This window comes from Dama dama, chromosome X (assembly GCF_033118175.1).
Source record: "Dama dama isolate Ldn47 chromosome X, ASM3311817v1, whole genome shotgun sequence".
Taxonomy (NCBI): domain Eukaryota; kingdom Metazoa; phylum Chordata; class Mammalia; order Artiodactyla; family Cervidae; genus Dama; species Dama dama.
This window is the reverse complement of record NC_083714.1, coordinates 112,047,611-112,063,464: the sequence shown is the minus strand read 5'-3', so window position 1 is coordinate 112,063,464 and position 15,854 is coordinate 112,047,611. Positions and strand designations below refer to the sequence as shown.

Genomic DNA, 15,854 nt, shown 5'->3' with positions numbered 1-15,854 from the left:
GTACATCATGAGAAACGCTGGTCTGGAAGAAGCACAAGCTGGAATCAAGATTGCCGGGAGAAATATCAATAACCTCAGACATGCAGATGACACCACCCTTAGGGCAGAAAGTGAAGAAGAACTAAAGAGCCTCTTGATGAAAGTGAAAGAGGAGAGTGAAAAAGTTGGCTTAAAGCTCAACATTCAGAAAACTAAGATCACGGCATCTGGTCCCATCACCTCATGGGAAATAGATGGGGAGACAGTGGAAACAGTGTCAGACTTTATTTTTTTGGGCTCCAAAATCACAGCAGATGGTGACTGCAGCCATGACATTAAAAGATGCTTACTCCTTGGAAGGAAAGTTATGACCAACCTAGATAGCATATTAAAAAGCAGAGACATTACTTTGCCAACAAAGGTCTGTCTAGTCAAGGCTATGCTTTTTCCAGTGGTCATGTATGGATGTGAGAGTTGGACTGTGAAGAAAGCTGAGTGCTGAAAAATTGATGCTTTTGAACTGTGGTGTTGGAGAAGACTCTTGAGAGTCCCTTGGACTGCAAGGAGATCCAACCAGTCCATCCTGAAGGAGATCAGTCCTGGGTGTTCATTGGAAGGACTGATGCCGAAGCTGAAACTCCAATACTTTGGCCACCTGATGCAAAGAACTGACTCATTGGAAAAGACCCTGATGCTTGGAGGGATTGGGGGCAGGAGGAGAAGGGGACGACAGATGATGAGATGGCTGGATGGCATCACCGACTCGATGGAAATGAGTTTGAGTAGACTCTGGGCGTTTGTGATGGACAGGGAGGCCTGGCGTGCTGCAATTCATGGGGTCGCAAAGAGTCAGACATGACTGAGCGACTGAACTGAACTGAATTTGATTAATATGTGTCTTGGGGTGTTTCGCCTTGGGTATCCTGTTTGGGACTCTCTAGGTTTCTTGGACTTGTGTGACTATTTCCTTCTCCATTTTGGGGAAGTTTTCAGCTATATTCTCCTCGAGTATTTTCTCATGGCCTTTCTTTTTATCTTCTTCTTCTGGGACTCCTATGATTTGAAGGTTGGGGTGTTTCACATTGTCCCAGTGGTCCCTGAGGTTGTCCTCATTTCTTTTGATTCTTTTTTCTTTTTTCCTCTCTGCTTCATTTATTTCCACCATTTTATCTTCTACCTCACGTATCCTATCTTCTGCCCCCGTTATTCTATTTTTGGTTCCCTCCAGAGTGTTTTTGATCTCATTTATTGCATTATTCATTTTTAATTGACTCTTTTTTATTTCTTCTAAGTCCTTGTTAAATATTTCTTGCATCTTCTCAATCCTTGTCTCTAGGATATTTATCTGTAACTCCATTTTGTTTTCAAGATTTTGGATCATTTTTATTATCATTATTCTAAATTCTTTTTCAGATAGATTCCCTATCTCCTCCTCTTTTGTTTGGCTTGGTGGGCATTTTTCATGTTCCTTTACCTGCTGGATATTTCTCTGCCTTTTCATCTTAGTTAGATTGTTGTGTTTAGGGTGGCCTTTCTGTATTCTGGCAGTCTGTGATTCCTTTTTATTGTGGAGGTTTCTCCCAGTGGGTGGGGTTGGGCGATTGGTTTGTCAAGGTTTCCTGGTTAGGGAAGCTTGCATTGGTGTTCTGGTGGGTGGAGCTGGATTTCTACTCTCTGAAGTGCAATGGAGTTTGCACTTCAATGCAGTAGTGAGTTTTGAGATGGGTCTATGGGTTTGGTGTGGCTTTGGGCAGCCTGTACATTGACGCTCAGGGCTATGTTGCTGCATTGCTGGAGAATTTGCATGGTATGTCTTGCTCTGGAACTTATTGGCTCTTGGGTGGTGGTTGGTTTCAGTGTAGGTATGGAGGCTTTTGGATGGTCTCTTATTAATTAATGTTCCCTGCAGTCAGGAGTTCTCTGGTGTTCTCAGGTTTTGGGCTCAAGCCTCCTGCCTCTGGATTTCAGTCTTATTCTTCCAGTAGCCTCAAGACTTCTCCATCCATACAGCACTGATAATAAAACTTCTAGGTTAATGGTGAGAAGATTCTCCACAGTGAAGGACACCCAGAGAGGTTCACAGAGTTACATGAAGAAGAGGAGAGGGAGGAAGGAGATAGAGATGAGCAGGAGGAGAAAAAGGGGGACTCAAGAGGAGAGAGACAGATCTAGGCAGTACTCTGCTCCCTAAGTGTTCTCCGCAGCCCAGAACTCCCACAGAGATTCACAGAATTGGATTGAGAAGTGAAGGGGGAGGGAGGAAACAGAGGTGATCTGGGAGAGAAAAAGGAGAGTCAAAAGGGGGAGAGAGTAATCAAACCAGTAATCACACTCCTGAGTAAAAATGGGTACTGAAGATTGGATTCTTAAATGTCCAAAATTGATATCAAATACCAAAAAACAAAGATTAAAAATCTAGAGTACAGGTTAGACTCTTAAAAATACAATGTTAAAAAAAAAACAACACAAAAAATTTAAGAAATATATATGAAGTTCTCTTTAAAAATAGGGTCCCTTTTTTTTTGCAAGGTTATAGTGGGTTATAAAAATGAAAATTAAGGAGTAATAGAGGACTTTAAAAAAAAGAAAACAAATTTTTTTTAATTAAAAAAAAATAATAGTAAAAATATATCTAGGAATTTCTCTGGAGCTGTTGCGGGCAGTGTGGGTTCAGTTCAGTTTCAGATAATTCCTTTTTCCAGCTTATACTTCTCAATCTATAGGCCCTTTCCAGTGTAGTTGGTGTTAACTACAGGGATTTTAATCTGTTGCACCCATCACTTCTAAAGCGGTTCCCTTTGTTTATTTGGCTTCTGTTCACAGGTCTCTACAGTGTCTAATTTTCGCCCTGACACAAGTGGGTGGAGGTGGTCTCTTGTTTAGGTTCGCTTGTTCAGTTGTGCTGCGGGGAGGGAGGGACACTACAAACAAATATCACTGGCATGTGTGGGGAGCACTCACAGTGTTCCAGCCACACTGGGTTTGCCCCTGCTCATGGCGTGTGTGCTTTCCCCGTCTACACTGCTCAGGCTCCAGGTTGCTCTACAAGGTGCGGGCCCTGAGTTGCACACACTTCCCAGGCCTAAGCCGCTCAGGTTCAGGTTCTCAGGTACTCCACAAAGGCGCAGACTCGGTTGGGCCTGCGTTTTGTGCCTTTCCCAGTTGGAGCAGCTGAGACAACCAGAAGCTCAACGAGCACACTCTCTTCAGGTACAGCGCGACTTCTCCCCTCCCTGGTCCCAGCCTCAGTTTCCGGGTGCGCCCGGTCCGGTGCGCCTTGTCTCTTCTGGAGAGCTGATCTCTGGCTGTGACCCTCCCGGCGGATGTCAACCATCCAGAATCTCAGGAAGTCTTTGGTTAGAAACTGGAAGCCTGTTTCCACTTTGGTAGGGGATGCTGTCTCTGGGGCCGAGTTTGCCCTTTCAGCCTCTGGCTGGCGCCTGCCTCCCTCCCTGCCTCCTGGGGGGGATGGGCTGGTCCGCAGCTGGCTAGCTCTTCTCTGGTATTGCTCAGGCCTTTGTTCTGCGGAATGGGCTGGCTGTGCCTTAGGTTAGGGCTTTTCACAGGTTAATTCTCTCTCTCTCTTGCTATCCCACAGTTTAAGTTCCTATCTCACCTTAGCTCCCTCAGATTGCCCTCAGAGTGTTCAGGTCCGGTCCTTATCCTAAGCAATGCCGCCTGCTCCTCTCTGTTTAGCCCCCACTTGCTGGTGGCAGATGTGAGTGTCTGGGGTAGTTTTCTGCTGGGAGTTGCTTTTAGGCATGTAATCTGTGGGTTTTATTTATTTCTCCTCCTGGTTAGGTTGCCCTCCAAGATTCGAAAACTTCCCCCAGACCCGCCGGTGAGAGGGTTTCCTGGTGTTTGGAAACTTCCTCTATTAAGACTCCCTTCCTGGGACGGATCTCTGTCCCTAACTCTTTTGTCTCTCTTTTTATCTCTTATATTTTGTCCTACCTCCTTTCAAAGATAATGGGCTGCTTTTCTGGGTGCCTGATGTCTTCTGCTAGTGATCAGAAGTTGTTTTGTGTAGTTTGCTCAGCGTTCAAATATTCTTTCGATGAATTTGTGGGGGAGAAAGTGGTCTCCCCGTCCTATTCCTCTGCCATCTTAGCTCCTCCCACATATGGTTATTGAATGCTTGGAATGTTCTAGTGTGACTGAGGAACTGACCTTTTACTTTTATTAATAATTTAAATAATTTAATGATCAATAATCTCCCTTGGACAGCAAGGAGATCTAACCAGTCCATCCTAAAGGACATCAGTCCTGGGTGTTCACTGGAAGGACTGAGGCTGAAGCTGAAACTCCAATACTTTGGCCACCTGATGTGAAGAGCTGCCTCACTGGAAAAGACCCTGATGCTGGGAAAGATTGAAGGCAGGAGGAGAAAAGAATTACAGAGGACAAGATAGTTGGAGAGGACGAGATGGTTGGATTGCATCATTGACTCAGTGGACATAAGTTTGAGCAAACTCTGGGAGATAGTGAAGGACAGGGAAGCCTGGCATGGGGTCACAAAGAGTCAGACATGACTGAGTGACTGAACAACAACAAATTAATTTTAACTAATTTAGGAGACTTCCCTGGTAGTCCAGTGGTTAAGAATCTGCCTGCCAATTCAGGGGACGGAGGTTCAATCCCTGATCAGGTAACTAAGATTCCACACGCTGCGGGGCAACTAAGTCTGCACACCATAACTACTGAGCCCATGCACCACAACTAGAGAGAAGCCTGTGTGCTGCAACCAAGACCTGATGCAGCCAAATAAATAAATAAATATTAAAAAAATAATCATTTTAATTCACTTAGATTTTAACAGTTACATGCAGCTAGTGGCGAATATGTTGGCCAGTTCAGCTCTGTATGATAATATTGTGGCTTACACAGTTTTCCAAAAATTCATAAAAACATTCTTATATATCTAGAGTTGAAGACAATCATTCACAACATATTTCAAGGGTCGACTACTAGTGAATGAATAAATATTATTGCAACTTATGATGTATCTGAAAATAGTTATGAAGAAAACTTTTACAGCTTGCAGGAGTCACATGGCTAAGGAGGACTCTTATCTAATCAACCACTTAGAGGACAGAGTTAAGTTTTTTAATAGTAATCAAAGTAAGTCAAACCTGAGTTAATTTTAAGACCATAATATAATTGCTTCCTCTGTTGCAGGGAGGAGGGAAATGCTGTCCCTTAAGATTTTTGTCCAGTGCTGTAAAGATTCCATTATCTTATTCTGGGTCTTTTTCAAAAACCTCAAAAACCACTTAAAGTCAAATGGGCTGTCCAAATGAAGTAATAGTGCTTTTTTTCGTTTCCAGTGGGTTGGAGGATAGGGAGTATGGTAAATGGGAGAAAGTTATCCTAGGAAGAATAAAGAAAAAGTGAGAAAAGTGATCTGGAACTATTTTCTAGTAGACCAAGCTTGTGGGGATTTTTACTGCTTTGTGATGGTTGTTCAATCCTAGTTCCAATTCTAATTTTGTGTTGTTTCCATTGAACTAAACTTACGTTTTCTGTCAAAATATTTAAGTTTGAGAAAATGTGGCCTAGATTAAAATTCAACAATAGTGGATAATAGCAAGTTCCTATTTTTAAAGTAATTATATGTCTGCTATGAATTTTTAAAGATAACATAAATCTAAAATGTGATTCATCTTCCATTTATTATAACTTATTGCTGGGATTTGTACTTAGATATTACCTTACATGATTTAAAAACCCCAAATCTTATTGAAATAATGGTAACTTTTGGCACTGAGAATTTGGCTGTAAGAAAACCACAGCCAACACCAGTATAATATTTATGGGCACTGAAACAGAATAAAAATATCAGCAAATGCCTCTGTCTGGCTTTTTGCTGATTTCTTTAATTTACCTTTAGTTTCCTCCGTGCATTGAATTTCCGCAGTTGCTCTACTGTTTCTGGAAGATGAATCTTGTAGGCATAACGATCCCGCTCCTAAAAAAAGATGAAAGATAATGAACACACATAGTTCTTTATAAAAGTGAAGAAGCTAAATTTAAAATAAACAACAAGCCCAATTGGATATGAAGGTCAAAACTGATAGTAAAATAGTATTTCATTTTCATCAATAACAAAGGGTTAAAATAATGGTCCATGTACTTTTTCAGATACATGGCTATGTGACTAAAATAATTCATCATAATTATTATGAAGGCATGAAGTTAACTTTGACACAATCTTGTCAGGTAAAATGAGCCTTTAGGAAATTAACTCACAACTAATTCAGCATTCTGAGTTGTCAAGAATAACTGGATTTTAAAAGAAAAGTCACAGTATCTTCAAACTAGGACAAACTTATCAAGCCCATTCTAATCCAACCATTTCTCCATGTGGGATCCCCTTCAATCTCTGATGGATGATCACTCTGTTTGACTTCATACAATAGGAGAGTATCACTTTATGGCAGCCCACTACAATTTTAGTGAAACATTCTTGAACGTGAAAAAATTCTTACTCAGCCCACCTGTGGCTTGTCTGGACTAGCTCTTCTCTTACTCTCACAGAGTAAACACAATCCCTCTTCCATATAATACCCCTTTAGTAGTTATGAGGGGGTTCATGCTTCCACTGAATCTACTCTTCTCTGTGATAACATCTCCAGTTGCCAACTTCTCATGTGTATTTCAAATCTCCTGTCATTCTCCTTATTGTCCTCTTTGGTTCTAATCTGTCAATGTATCTTGAAGATTTTATGCCACAGGTACTTATTTTAGAAATATTTCTTGAGTACCTACTATGTGCCAGGCATTGTTCTATGCACGTGGGATTAACAAGTAAACAAAACCTTAACAAAGATTCTGGCCCTCACGTAGTTCATATTTTAATGGGACAAGATAAGAAAACACAAAGAAGGGAAATTATAGAGTATGTTAAGAGTGCTATGGAATAAAGCAAAAAGAAAGGCAGGGTGAAGGTACATTGCCATTTAAAGTAGGGTGGTCAAAGTACAACCCAACTGAGAAAGTGACATCCAAGAGGTAAGGAGAGTGGTCTAGGCAGATAGAACAACTAAGTGCAAAGGCCTTTCAAAGGAGACAGTGTGCCTGAAATTTTCAGTAAATAGCAAGGAGACCCATGTGTGTGGAGTAAACAGTAGATCAGATTAGAGAAGTGGCAAGTCTGGTGCAGGCCTTCAGGGGCCTTTGGCTTTTATTTTACACTTGATCTTAGGCAAAAGGCCGAGAAGTGATCTTTGGCTTTTATTTTGAGTGGGAGATGGAGCAACTGGGAGGTTAGAAGCTGGAGTGATGTGATCTGACAATGTAGAGGAATACTCTGGCTGTTGTGTTGAGACTAGATTGGAAAGGGGAGAGAATTAAAAAAATAAAAGCATGGAGACCAGTTAGGAGGTTATTGTAGTAATCCAGGGGGGAAATGATGGTGGATAAAACCAGATGGAAACAATAAAGAGAGTGAAAGGGAGATAGACTCTGAATGTAGTTTGTCTTCCTGAAAAAGTTTTACTGAGGTATAATTAGCATACAATTAACTGCACATATACGATGGGATAAGTTTTGACATATGTATACAAACATAAAACCATCCCCACAACCATAATGAACATATCCAACACTCTCAAAAGCTTTCTTGTGTCTCTTTTGTCACCCCCTTCCCCACCCCCAGGCAACCACTGATCTATTCTCTGTTACTTTAGTTTGCATTTTCTAGAATTTTATATAAATGGGATAATACAGTACATATTAATTATTATCCAACTTTATTCACTCTGCCTAAATATTTTAGCTTCACCCCCATTGTTGCATATATCAATAGTTCATTCTGTTTTATTGCTGGGGTTATTCCATTGAATGTGCTGTGCTTAGTCGCTCAGTCGTGTCTGACTCTTTGCAACCCCATGGACTGTAGCCCACCAGGATCCTCTGTCCATGGGCATTCTCCAGGCAAGAATACTGGAGTGGGTTGCCATGCCCTCTGCCAGGGGATCTTCCTAACCCGGGGATCGAACCTAGGTCTCCCGCACTGCAGGCAGATTCTTTACCATCTGAGCCACCAGGGAAGCCCATTCTATTGAATAGATGTACCATAACTTGTTTATCCATTCACCTGTTAATGCACCCTGGGTTGTTTCCAATTTTTGCCTGTTATGTATAAGGATGCTATGAACATTAATGTACAAGTCTCTGTATGGACCTAAGTTTCATTTCTCTTAGGCAAACATGTAGGAGTAGAATGGCTAGGTCATTTTATAAGAATATGTTAAACTTTTTAGGAAACTATGAAACAGTTTTCCAAAGTGGCTGTACCATTTTACTGTTCCCACAATAGGTATGAGTTCCAGTTGTTCAACATCCTCACCAACACTTGGTGAGCCCCTGGGTAGCATACAAGAAGGAAAGACTAGATGAGTACTGCAAAGGCATTGAAAATGAAACTGGCATTTGAACCATAGTGCGTAAAAATGGGCTAGGACGTGTGTTCTGAATCTAACTGGGTTAACTGCATACCAAAATAGAAGATTTAAATAAGAATCATAGTCTTATAACATAATAATACTAGAAATGCCAAGCACACTATCCAAAATTACTCTTCATACTAAGAACCAGGAAAATCTCAACTAAATTAAATTTAAACACTTCTACTCTACAGGCTTTAACCCTTCTATAGGCTTCCTAATTCTGAATATCTCAAAGCACTCACCAAGCCTCATCAATTTTCCTTAATCGCTCTCAGTTTGGATACTTCTTTCCCATTCCCACTATGACTCCCTGATTCAGGCCCTGTCACTTCCTGACTGGACAGACCAGCTTCTATAGGACCTTTTTGTCTCTACTGCTTGTATCCTGACAGGTAACCCACCTGTGCACAATGTCCAAAGGAATTACATGAGCATGCTGCTCATATAATTTTGCATCACTCAAAAGCTTGCAGTAGCTTTTTACTCTCTATACCCTAATATCTAAAGTACCAAATTTGGCATTCTAGATAAATTCTTCCCTCACACCAAATTTTCAGTCTACTGCAACCCTATTTAAATAGCTGACATTTTGTACTATACCAGTGTTTCCTGACCCCTTCCCTGAATACCCTGAACACGTATAATGCTGTGCCTGCCTCCTCTGTGCCTCCCACATGGGGTATATGGCCCCTTTAGTCCTATTAACATGTGCAGCCTCCCTCCCCACTAGCCAGTGTGTAGCACTAGCCTACAGTGACTTCTTATGCTCCCCGTTAGTCTCCCAGGGACCACACTTCCGTATTCTTGTGAGATGCCTCTCACGTGTGACTTCTTTGAGGTTATCTTTCTGTGTCTTTATGTTATATCAACAGCATTTGAAATTTCATTTCACGGTCTCACCATGCCTTTCTCTCTTTAATATGTTGGGAAGTTTAGAAGATAACAGACAGTGAAGTGAAAAGGGAGAGAATGATACACTCAAACATTTTTTTAAAATAAAATTATGCTTATATGATGATTCCTGATATTTTCTAAGCAGATGAAATCATAAGATTAAAAAGTCTATTAATGTACTTCTTACTACAAAACAAGTAAATATTAACTCCACAGCATTATAAAACTAAGACAAAAGAATAAAGATAATATTTACCAGATTAAATAGTCCTACCTGAAACTAACAGTACTGTGATATGAATTCAGAAAAATGTCATTAGCAATGTGTCTTGCATTTAAAGAAGTGTTTGATTCACTATCCATTGTGCACACGAAATGCTAAATATACATTTAATTGATGTGTTGATTGACTCTTCCAAAACTCAAATTGATTAGGCTAATATAAATACCCTTTTCATCTTTATTATAGTCAATATACTTGGAATCTACATATTAAGGCTACAAAGGGTGTGAAAAGAGCTTAACTGCCTGTGAGAAAATTATAATCTTAGTTGGTCTTACTTTTGTTGGAATGAATATTTACAGCAAACAGCACTAATTTAGATAAAAGTATTAAAGAGGTATAATTTAACAACTTCAAGACATTCACATATTAATTGGTCTATTTACTCAAATTCCCATTTTACATGTCATGATTGAATAGGACATTTTTATGGTCTTGCCAAAGAAATAATAATTTTTTTGGACAAAAAACAGTGGTATCATGACTTTGAGTACTCCTTACTACAAGGATTTTCATCATTTTATTTCTTTACATTGCAGTTACTCAGAAGTTTTTAATATTTAAACTTCAGCCTAAAGTTTAGCCATTGCTAAATTACCACCACTTCTATGCACAGCAATGATTTAAAAGTATACATGGAAAAGTACTGAAATATAACATAAGCCTGTTCTCATCAGCTTGATAACTTCTCAATGAATTTTTCCATCTTCAGATAACACACTGTGGTGAAAAGTCTTCAGTAATTTTTTTCATTTAAGTTACTGACACTTTTGTCTTTTGTCTTTGTGGTGCCAGAAATCTATTAAACTCAGATTATTTGGCAAAAGAACTATAATCATTGCAGGGATAAGAGTTTCCAAAAATAAATATTATTAGTCAACATATGCAAGATAATGAAAGCCAAATTTTCTAAAGGATATTAAAAATGACTAATATGGCTGCCATTTTCACTGTTACTTGGCATTTAAACTAGCTGCAAACAAAAAAAAGATCCTCACGATAAGAAACTGAGAAAAGCAAAGGAAAATCAGGAGGTTCCCCTGAACTGTTTATTTCTGGGAGAAAATAAGTACTAAGAAAGTATCTCAGAACTGCTCACTCTTTTCTGGAGGAAGTCAGGAATAACTATAGCTGGGGAATTCAAGTCAAGAATAGCTAGAGCTGAGTATCAGAGGATTGAATGCCAATGTGAAAAGTAATATTCTTAAGGAGAATCAAGATCTACTGGAATTTCAACATTGTTCAATCATACTATTATCCCATGTCATCTTAAGGTACACTATTAACCTATGTTTAAATATTATTATTTTGTACGATTTCTGGGGAGCTAGCATGGTATAGTAGTGTGAACACATTTATACATTCACTCATTAAATCATTAACTGATATTTATGAGCACCTACTAAATGTCAGGGGCTTCCCAGGTGGCGCTAGTGGTAAAGAACCCATCTGCCAATGTAGGAGATATAAAAGAAACAGGCTTGATTCCTGGGTGGGGAAGATCCCTTGGAGGAGGGTATGGCAACCCACTCCAGTATTCTTGCCTGGAGAATTCCATGGACAGAGGAACCTGGCGGGCTACAGTCCATAGGGTCGCAATGAGTCAGACACAACTGAAGCGACTTAGCATGCACACACTACATGTCAGACACTTTCAAAGGTTCTATACAGAAGTGAAACAAGAGACAAAAATTCTTGCTCTGTATGCAGCTTATATTTTATGGAAGTAGAGAAACAAATAAATAAAATGTAAGTATGTCTCATGGTGAGCAATGCTATGGAAAAAAAGTAAGGCAGGAAAGGGGGGTAGGGAATACTGGTGGCAGGGGACATTTCTTCCCACAAATTTTAAATTGGGTGGTCAGGGAAGATCTCACTAAGAAGCTGCTATCTAAGCAAAGACTGAAGATGGTGAGGGGATAAGCCATGAAGATAGCTTGGGGAATAGTATTCTAGGGAAAGGGCATTACTAACACAGGCTCTGAGGAAAGTGTGGGCCTGCTGTTTGAGGAACAGCAAGGAGGCTGACATGAGGGAACAGAGTGAGAAGAGGAGAGTAGGAAGGGGTGAAGTCAGAGAGGTATCAGGGAATGAAATGGTAAACTAAATTAATAATACTTCAGGGGACAGGTCTAGCCTAAAGGTATAAACTCAGGGTGTACAGATAGCATTTGAAGCCATGAAAACTATTGGTAGACGAGGTCTCCAAGGGTCTGGGGCTTCCCTGGTGGCTCAGCTGGTAAAGAATCCACCTGCAATGCAGGAGACCTGGGTTTGGTCCCTGGGTTGGGAAGATCCCCTGGAGAAGGGAATGGCTACCCACTCCAGTATTCTGGCCTGGAGAACTGCAAGGACTGTATAGTCCATGGGGTCACAAAGAGTCAGACATGACTGAACAACTTTCACTCTCACTTTCCAAGGGTCTGAGTGTAGACAGGAAGAGGAAGAGCAAGGGGCTGTAGCACTCCATTGGGAAGACATGGTGCAGGGAGGTGAGGAAGAATCAGCAGGATCTAGAAGGGGCTGCCACAGAGGTAGAAGGGAAACCAGGAAGAGAGGTGCCCTGAGGCCAAGGGAAGACAGAGTTCCAGAAGTATGGATGTCCAATTGTTGATATGCCAAGAGGGAGAATCATGAGATCTGACCACCAGACTCAGCAACGTGAAGGTCACACTGGTGACTTGACGACTTGACAAGAGCTATTTTAGTGGAGTTGGTAGGATTGCAACACTGACTAGGGTGGGTTCAAGAGAAAGAGATGGGAGAAACTGGGGAAAGTGAGTAGAAATAACACTTTCTAGGAGTTTTGCTGTCAAGGGGAGCAGAGAACAGAGGCAGAGTCTGGAGTGGGTTGTAGGGTTAGGAGAACATGCGTGTGTGTGTGTAATGAAAATAAATGGTAGCTTGTTAGATCCCACAGAGGTAGGAAGGTGCTGATGCAGGGAAGGGCTCACAAGTGGGAGCTCTGACCTTGAGTAAGTGAATGGGATAGGATCTTGAGTACAAGGGAAAGGGGTGTGGTAGGCTGAATCCTGGTTCTAACATCAACAACTTTTGTGACTTGGGGCAAGATTCTTAACCTGAGGCTTAGTTTTCTCACATGTAAAGTGAGAATTTCCTGGAACTGTTGAACACTGTAATGTCTTCATCAAATAGTACTATCTCACTGAAGTCCCAAGTTATAATTTTCTTTAATAGCAATACTTCATTGGCAGGATGGAATATAAAAAGAACGTTTAAAATTTGCTTTTTCTAGAGCCTGGGAGCCACAACTACTGAAGCCCACACACCCTGGAGCCCCTGCTCCACAAGAGAAGAAGTCCCTGTGACAAGAAGCCTGCACATCACAACTAGAGAGAAGTTCCCTCTTGCTGCAACTAGAGAAAGCCAGCATGTAGCAATGGAGACCCAAGTGAAAGTGAAGTCACTCAGTCGTGTCTGACTCTTTGCGATCTCATGGACTACAGCCTACCAGGCTCCTCCATCCATGGGATTTTCTAGGCAAGAGTACTGGAGTGGTTGTCATTTCATTCTCCAGGGGATCTTCCCAACCCAGGGATCGAACCCAGGTCTCCCGTATTGCAGGAAGATGCCTTACCATCTGAGCCACCAGGGAAGCACCCAGCACAGCCATAAATAAATAAATAAAATTTAAAAAATCTTTTTCTTAAGAAAATAAATCTGTATCTAGTATCTATTGAAATAAAAATAATGCTATGAAGTATACAGTCACAACCAAAGCAATGATAATCGCTTTTTAAATATCACATACTAAGTGCGCTTTCTGTTGTTCATGTTGTGCATCCTTGGAAGATGTGTTGGTAGAGAACAAACAAGCCTTCCTCTGGGATGGATTTTGCCTTAATCCTCTTCTGTACCCTCTTGTGATGAAGCCGAATGTCATTCAAATGGTACATCCTCTTAGATGTTTACAGAGAATGCACAGAAACAGTAAATAAGGTGAACAAAACTAATTAAAAAAATGCTCAGAAAAAAAAAGGGTGGAAAGGGGCACCTTACAGAGTAATGCATTCTTGTCACTGGAACTGTCCAAATAAAGTGCAGATGGCCACCTAAGAACTCACATACCTTAAGCCATGGGTGATTCAGTGCTTCATAAACAGTGATCCTCTCGGCGGGATCCAGCATCAGCATTCGGCGTACGAGGTCTTTGGCACTTTCGGAGATATGGCTCCACTGCCTTGGATTCATCTGAAGAGGGGGAAAGGAAAATTACACAGGTAGGTTCAGTGAGACGTTAATGTTCACTGTTAATGTTCCTACACTGTTTCAATGCAAATAAGATTCAGGTAGCAAAGTAGAGAAATTGGATTCTAAAGACTTGCTTTCTAAGGAAGAAGAGGACTGAGGTCATGCATTTCCTGTTGCTCAACACATGAGAATTTGCATCAGTAAATATTCTTTATACATACTCTGGTTAGATATATAAAAATACTTTTAATAATTGAAGAACAAAATGTTCACGATTCCAGGTTCTATCTCAGGTAAAATAAAAAGTCTAGCATCTAGACTCTTAAGGAGATGAGAATACTTTGATCTAGAAAGGACTAAAATAAAATTTAAAAATTTTAAAGAAGTATTTTTAATATTTTGTTTTTAAAACTGGGAATTAGAGGTAACTGTGAAGCCATACAAAGTAGCTTTTATTAATAGGATACTTTGGTCACTGTATGTCATTTTCAGCATTTAGGAAAAAATATATTACTATAGGCCTTACAAAAAACCCAATTTACTTGTATATTATTCTTAGTGAAGTGACATTTTTTCCTCTTTTAGAGATGAGACAACTAAGCCACAAGGTAAGTTGGCTAAAGCCAAACAAAATAATAAATTATGAGCTGTTCCTAAGACACAGGACTCATGAGCAAGGCTGTGGATCTCTGAGGAAAAGAGCTGGAAGACTCCTGGGAAAAGAGGTCTGTCTGAGACCAGGAACCAGGAAGAAATGGAAAGGAATGCTTGGGGCTTGGGAAGCCCCAATGCTTGGGAAGGCAAGTAGGGACATAAGGGAAGAGGCGGAGCAGGGTCTCACTCCCTATTTAATATCAGGAAACTGACTGAGTGAGTGAGCACGTAGGAGCTGTCTGTTGCCAGGAGCTTTAAGCAATGCCATGGCTTTAACTGGCAGAGACCCATGTCACTTTCTATGGGAGAAAGATGCAGAATAAAGTCCCAACACTTTAAAGCCAAATGAAATCACTGCTTGCATTGTAATACACACAAATCATTATAATCTGGCCAAGGTTTAGCATCAGGCATTTTGTTCTGGCTAATGTGAAGCTTTGTTCTAGTAGATAGAGAGTGGAAAATGTTCCATCTTTTTTGTATAACAGGCAGAATTCTAAGCAGTAGTCACTTTTCTTGTCAGATCCCTTAATTAAAAGTGAATGCCATGAAACTGTTGAAATACTGTCATCCTACTGAAACTGTGATCGGTTGACGAGTTTGAAATAGGGAGGCGAGTGGTTAGATGGGGCTTAGACAGCCTTGCTTCCTCTTCACCATCCTGGAGATGATGTTCTCTTTCATGTCTGAATGATCTGTTCTCAGGAAAGGTGTTGAGAAACCATCTGAAAGTGGTCATAAGATTTCTGAAGTGAACAGAGGTTGAGAAGTATACTCCCTGGTCCTTTTCATGAGGGAGCCCAATCCAGGGTTTTCTCTTTGTCAGAGAAGAGTAGCTGATATTAATTTGGGAGGTTGAGTATATCTTTACCATCTGAGCCATCAGGGAAGCCCTTGAATATATAAGGGAGAACAAAACAGGGCTATAAAGCAGTCTTAATTATTTGAATATGAAAGCGAGGCAGCTGAGAACTCCTGCTGTGTAGACACCAATTGGATATCCAGAAACAAGTGATATAAGGTGACATTGTATCTTTTATAGACTTTGGGAAATATATTTTTGTCTTTTATGAAAAATTAATTGAAATTAAATGTCAGCATATATTTTAGCTAAAGTATTCTCACCTATCGACCTTAAAAGATCAGTAAGTTAGTAAATGAGAATAAAAAGTTAAAATTATTTAAGACCAGTAGCAGCTTATAAACTATGACATTTTGTCATCAAAATTTTCTTGAAAATACTCACAGAGATCAAGGATTTTTAATTTTTGTTGTTGTTAAGAACTACCAGGGTGGTAAAATATTTTTGAGATATGCTCCAAAATAATCTAGTAGCATGTAGAATATAGATAAAACAAGATTGGCTGGATGTTGATAAATAT

At 40.3% G+C, this 15,854-nt stretch overlaps 1 protein-coding gene across 12 annotated transcripts in view; it reads right to left on the bottom strand.

The window, feature by feature from the left end:
• The window catches only part of CASK (calcium/calmodulin dependent serine protein kinase), a 386,525-nt gene that overhangs the window by 116,218 nt on the left and 254,453 nt on the right, over positions 1-15,854 (bottom strand). For all 12 annotated transcript variants that reach the window (XM_061136699.1, XM_061136701.1, XM_061136702.1 and 9 more), the window contains 2 exons: positions 13,696-13,818; positions 5,864-5,947 (listed from right to left, as the gene is read on the bottom strand). In XM_061136699.1, coding sequence (XP_060992682.1) covers positions 5,864-5,947; positions 13,696-13,818 — 207 coding nt within the window. The remainder of the gene's footprint in view (positions 1-5,863; positions 5,948-13,695; positions 13,819-15,854) is intronic.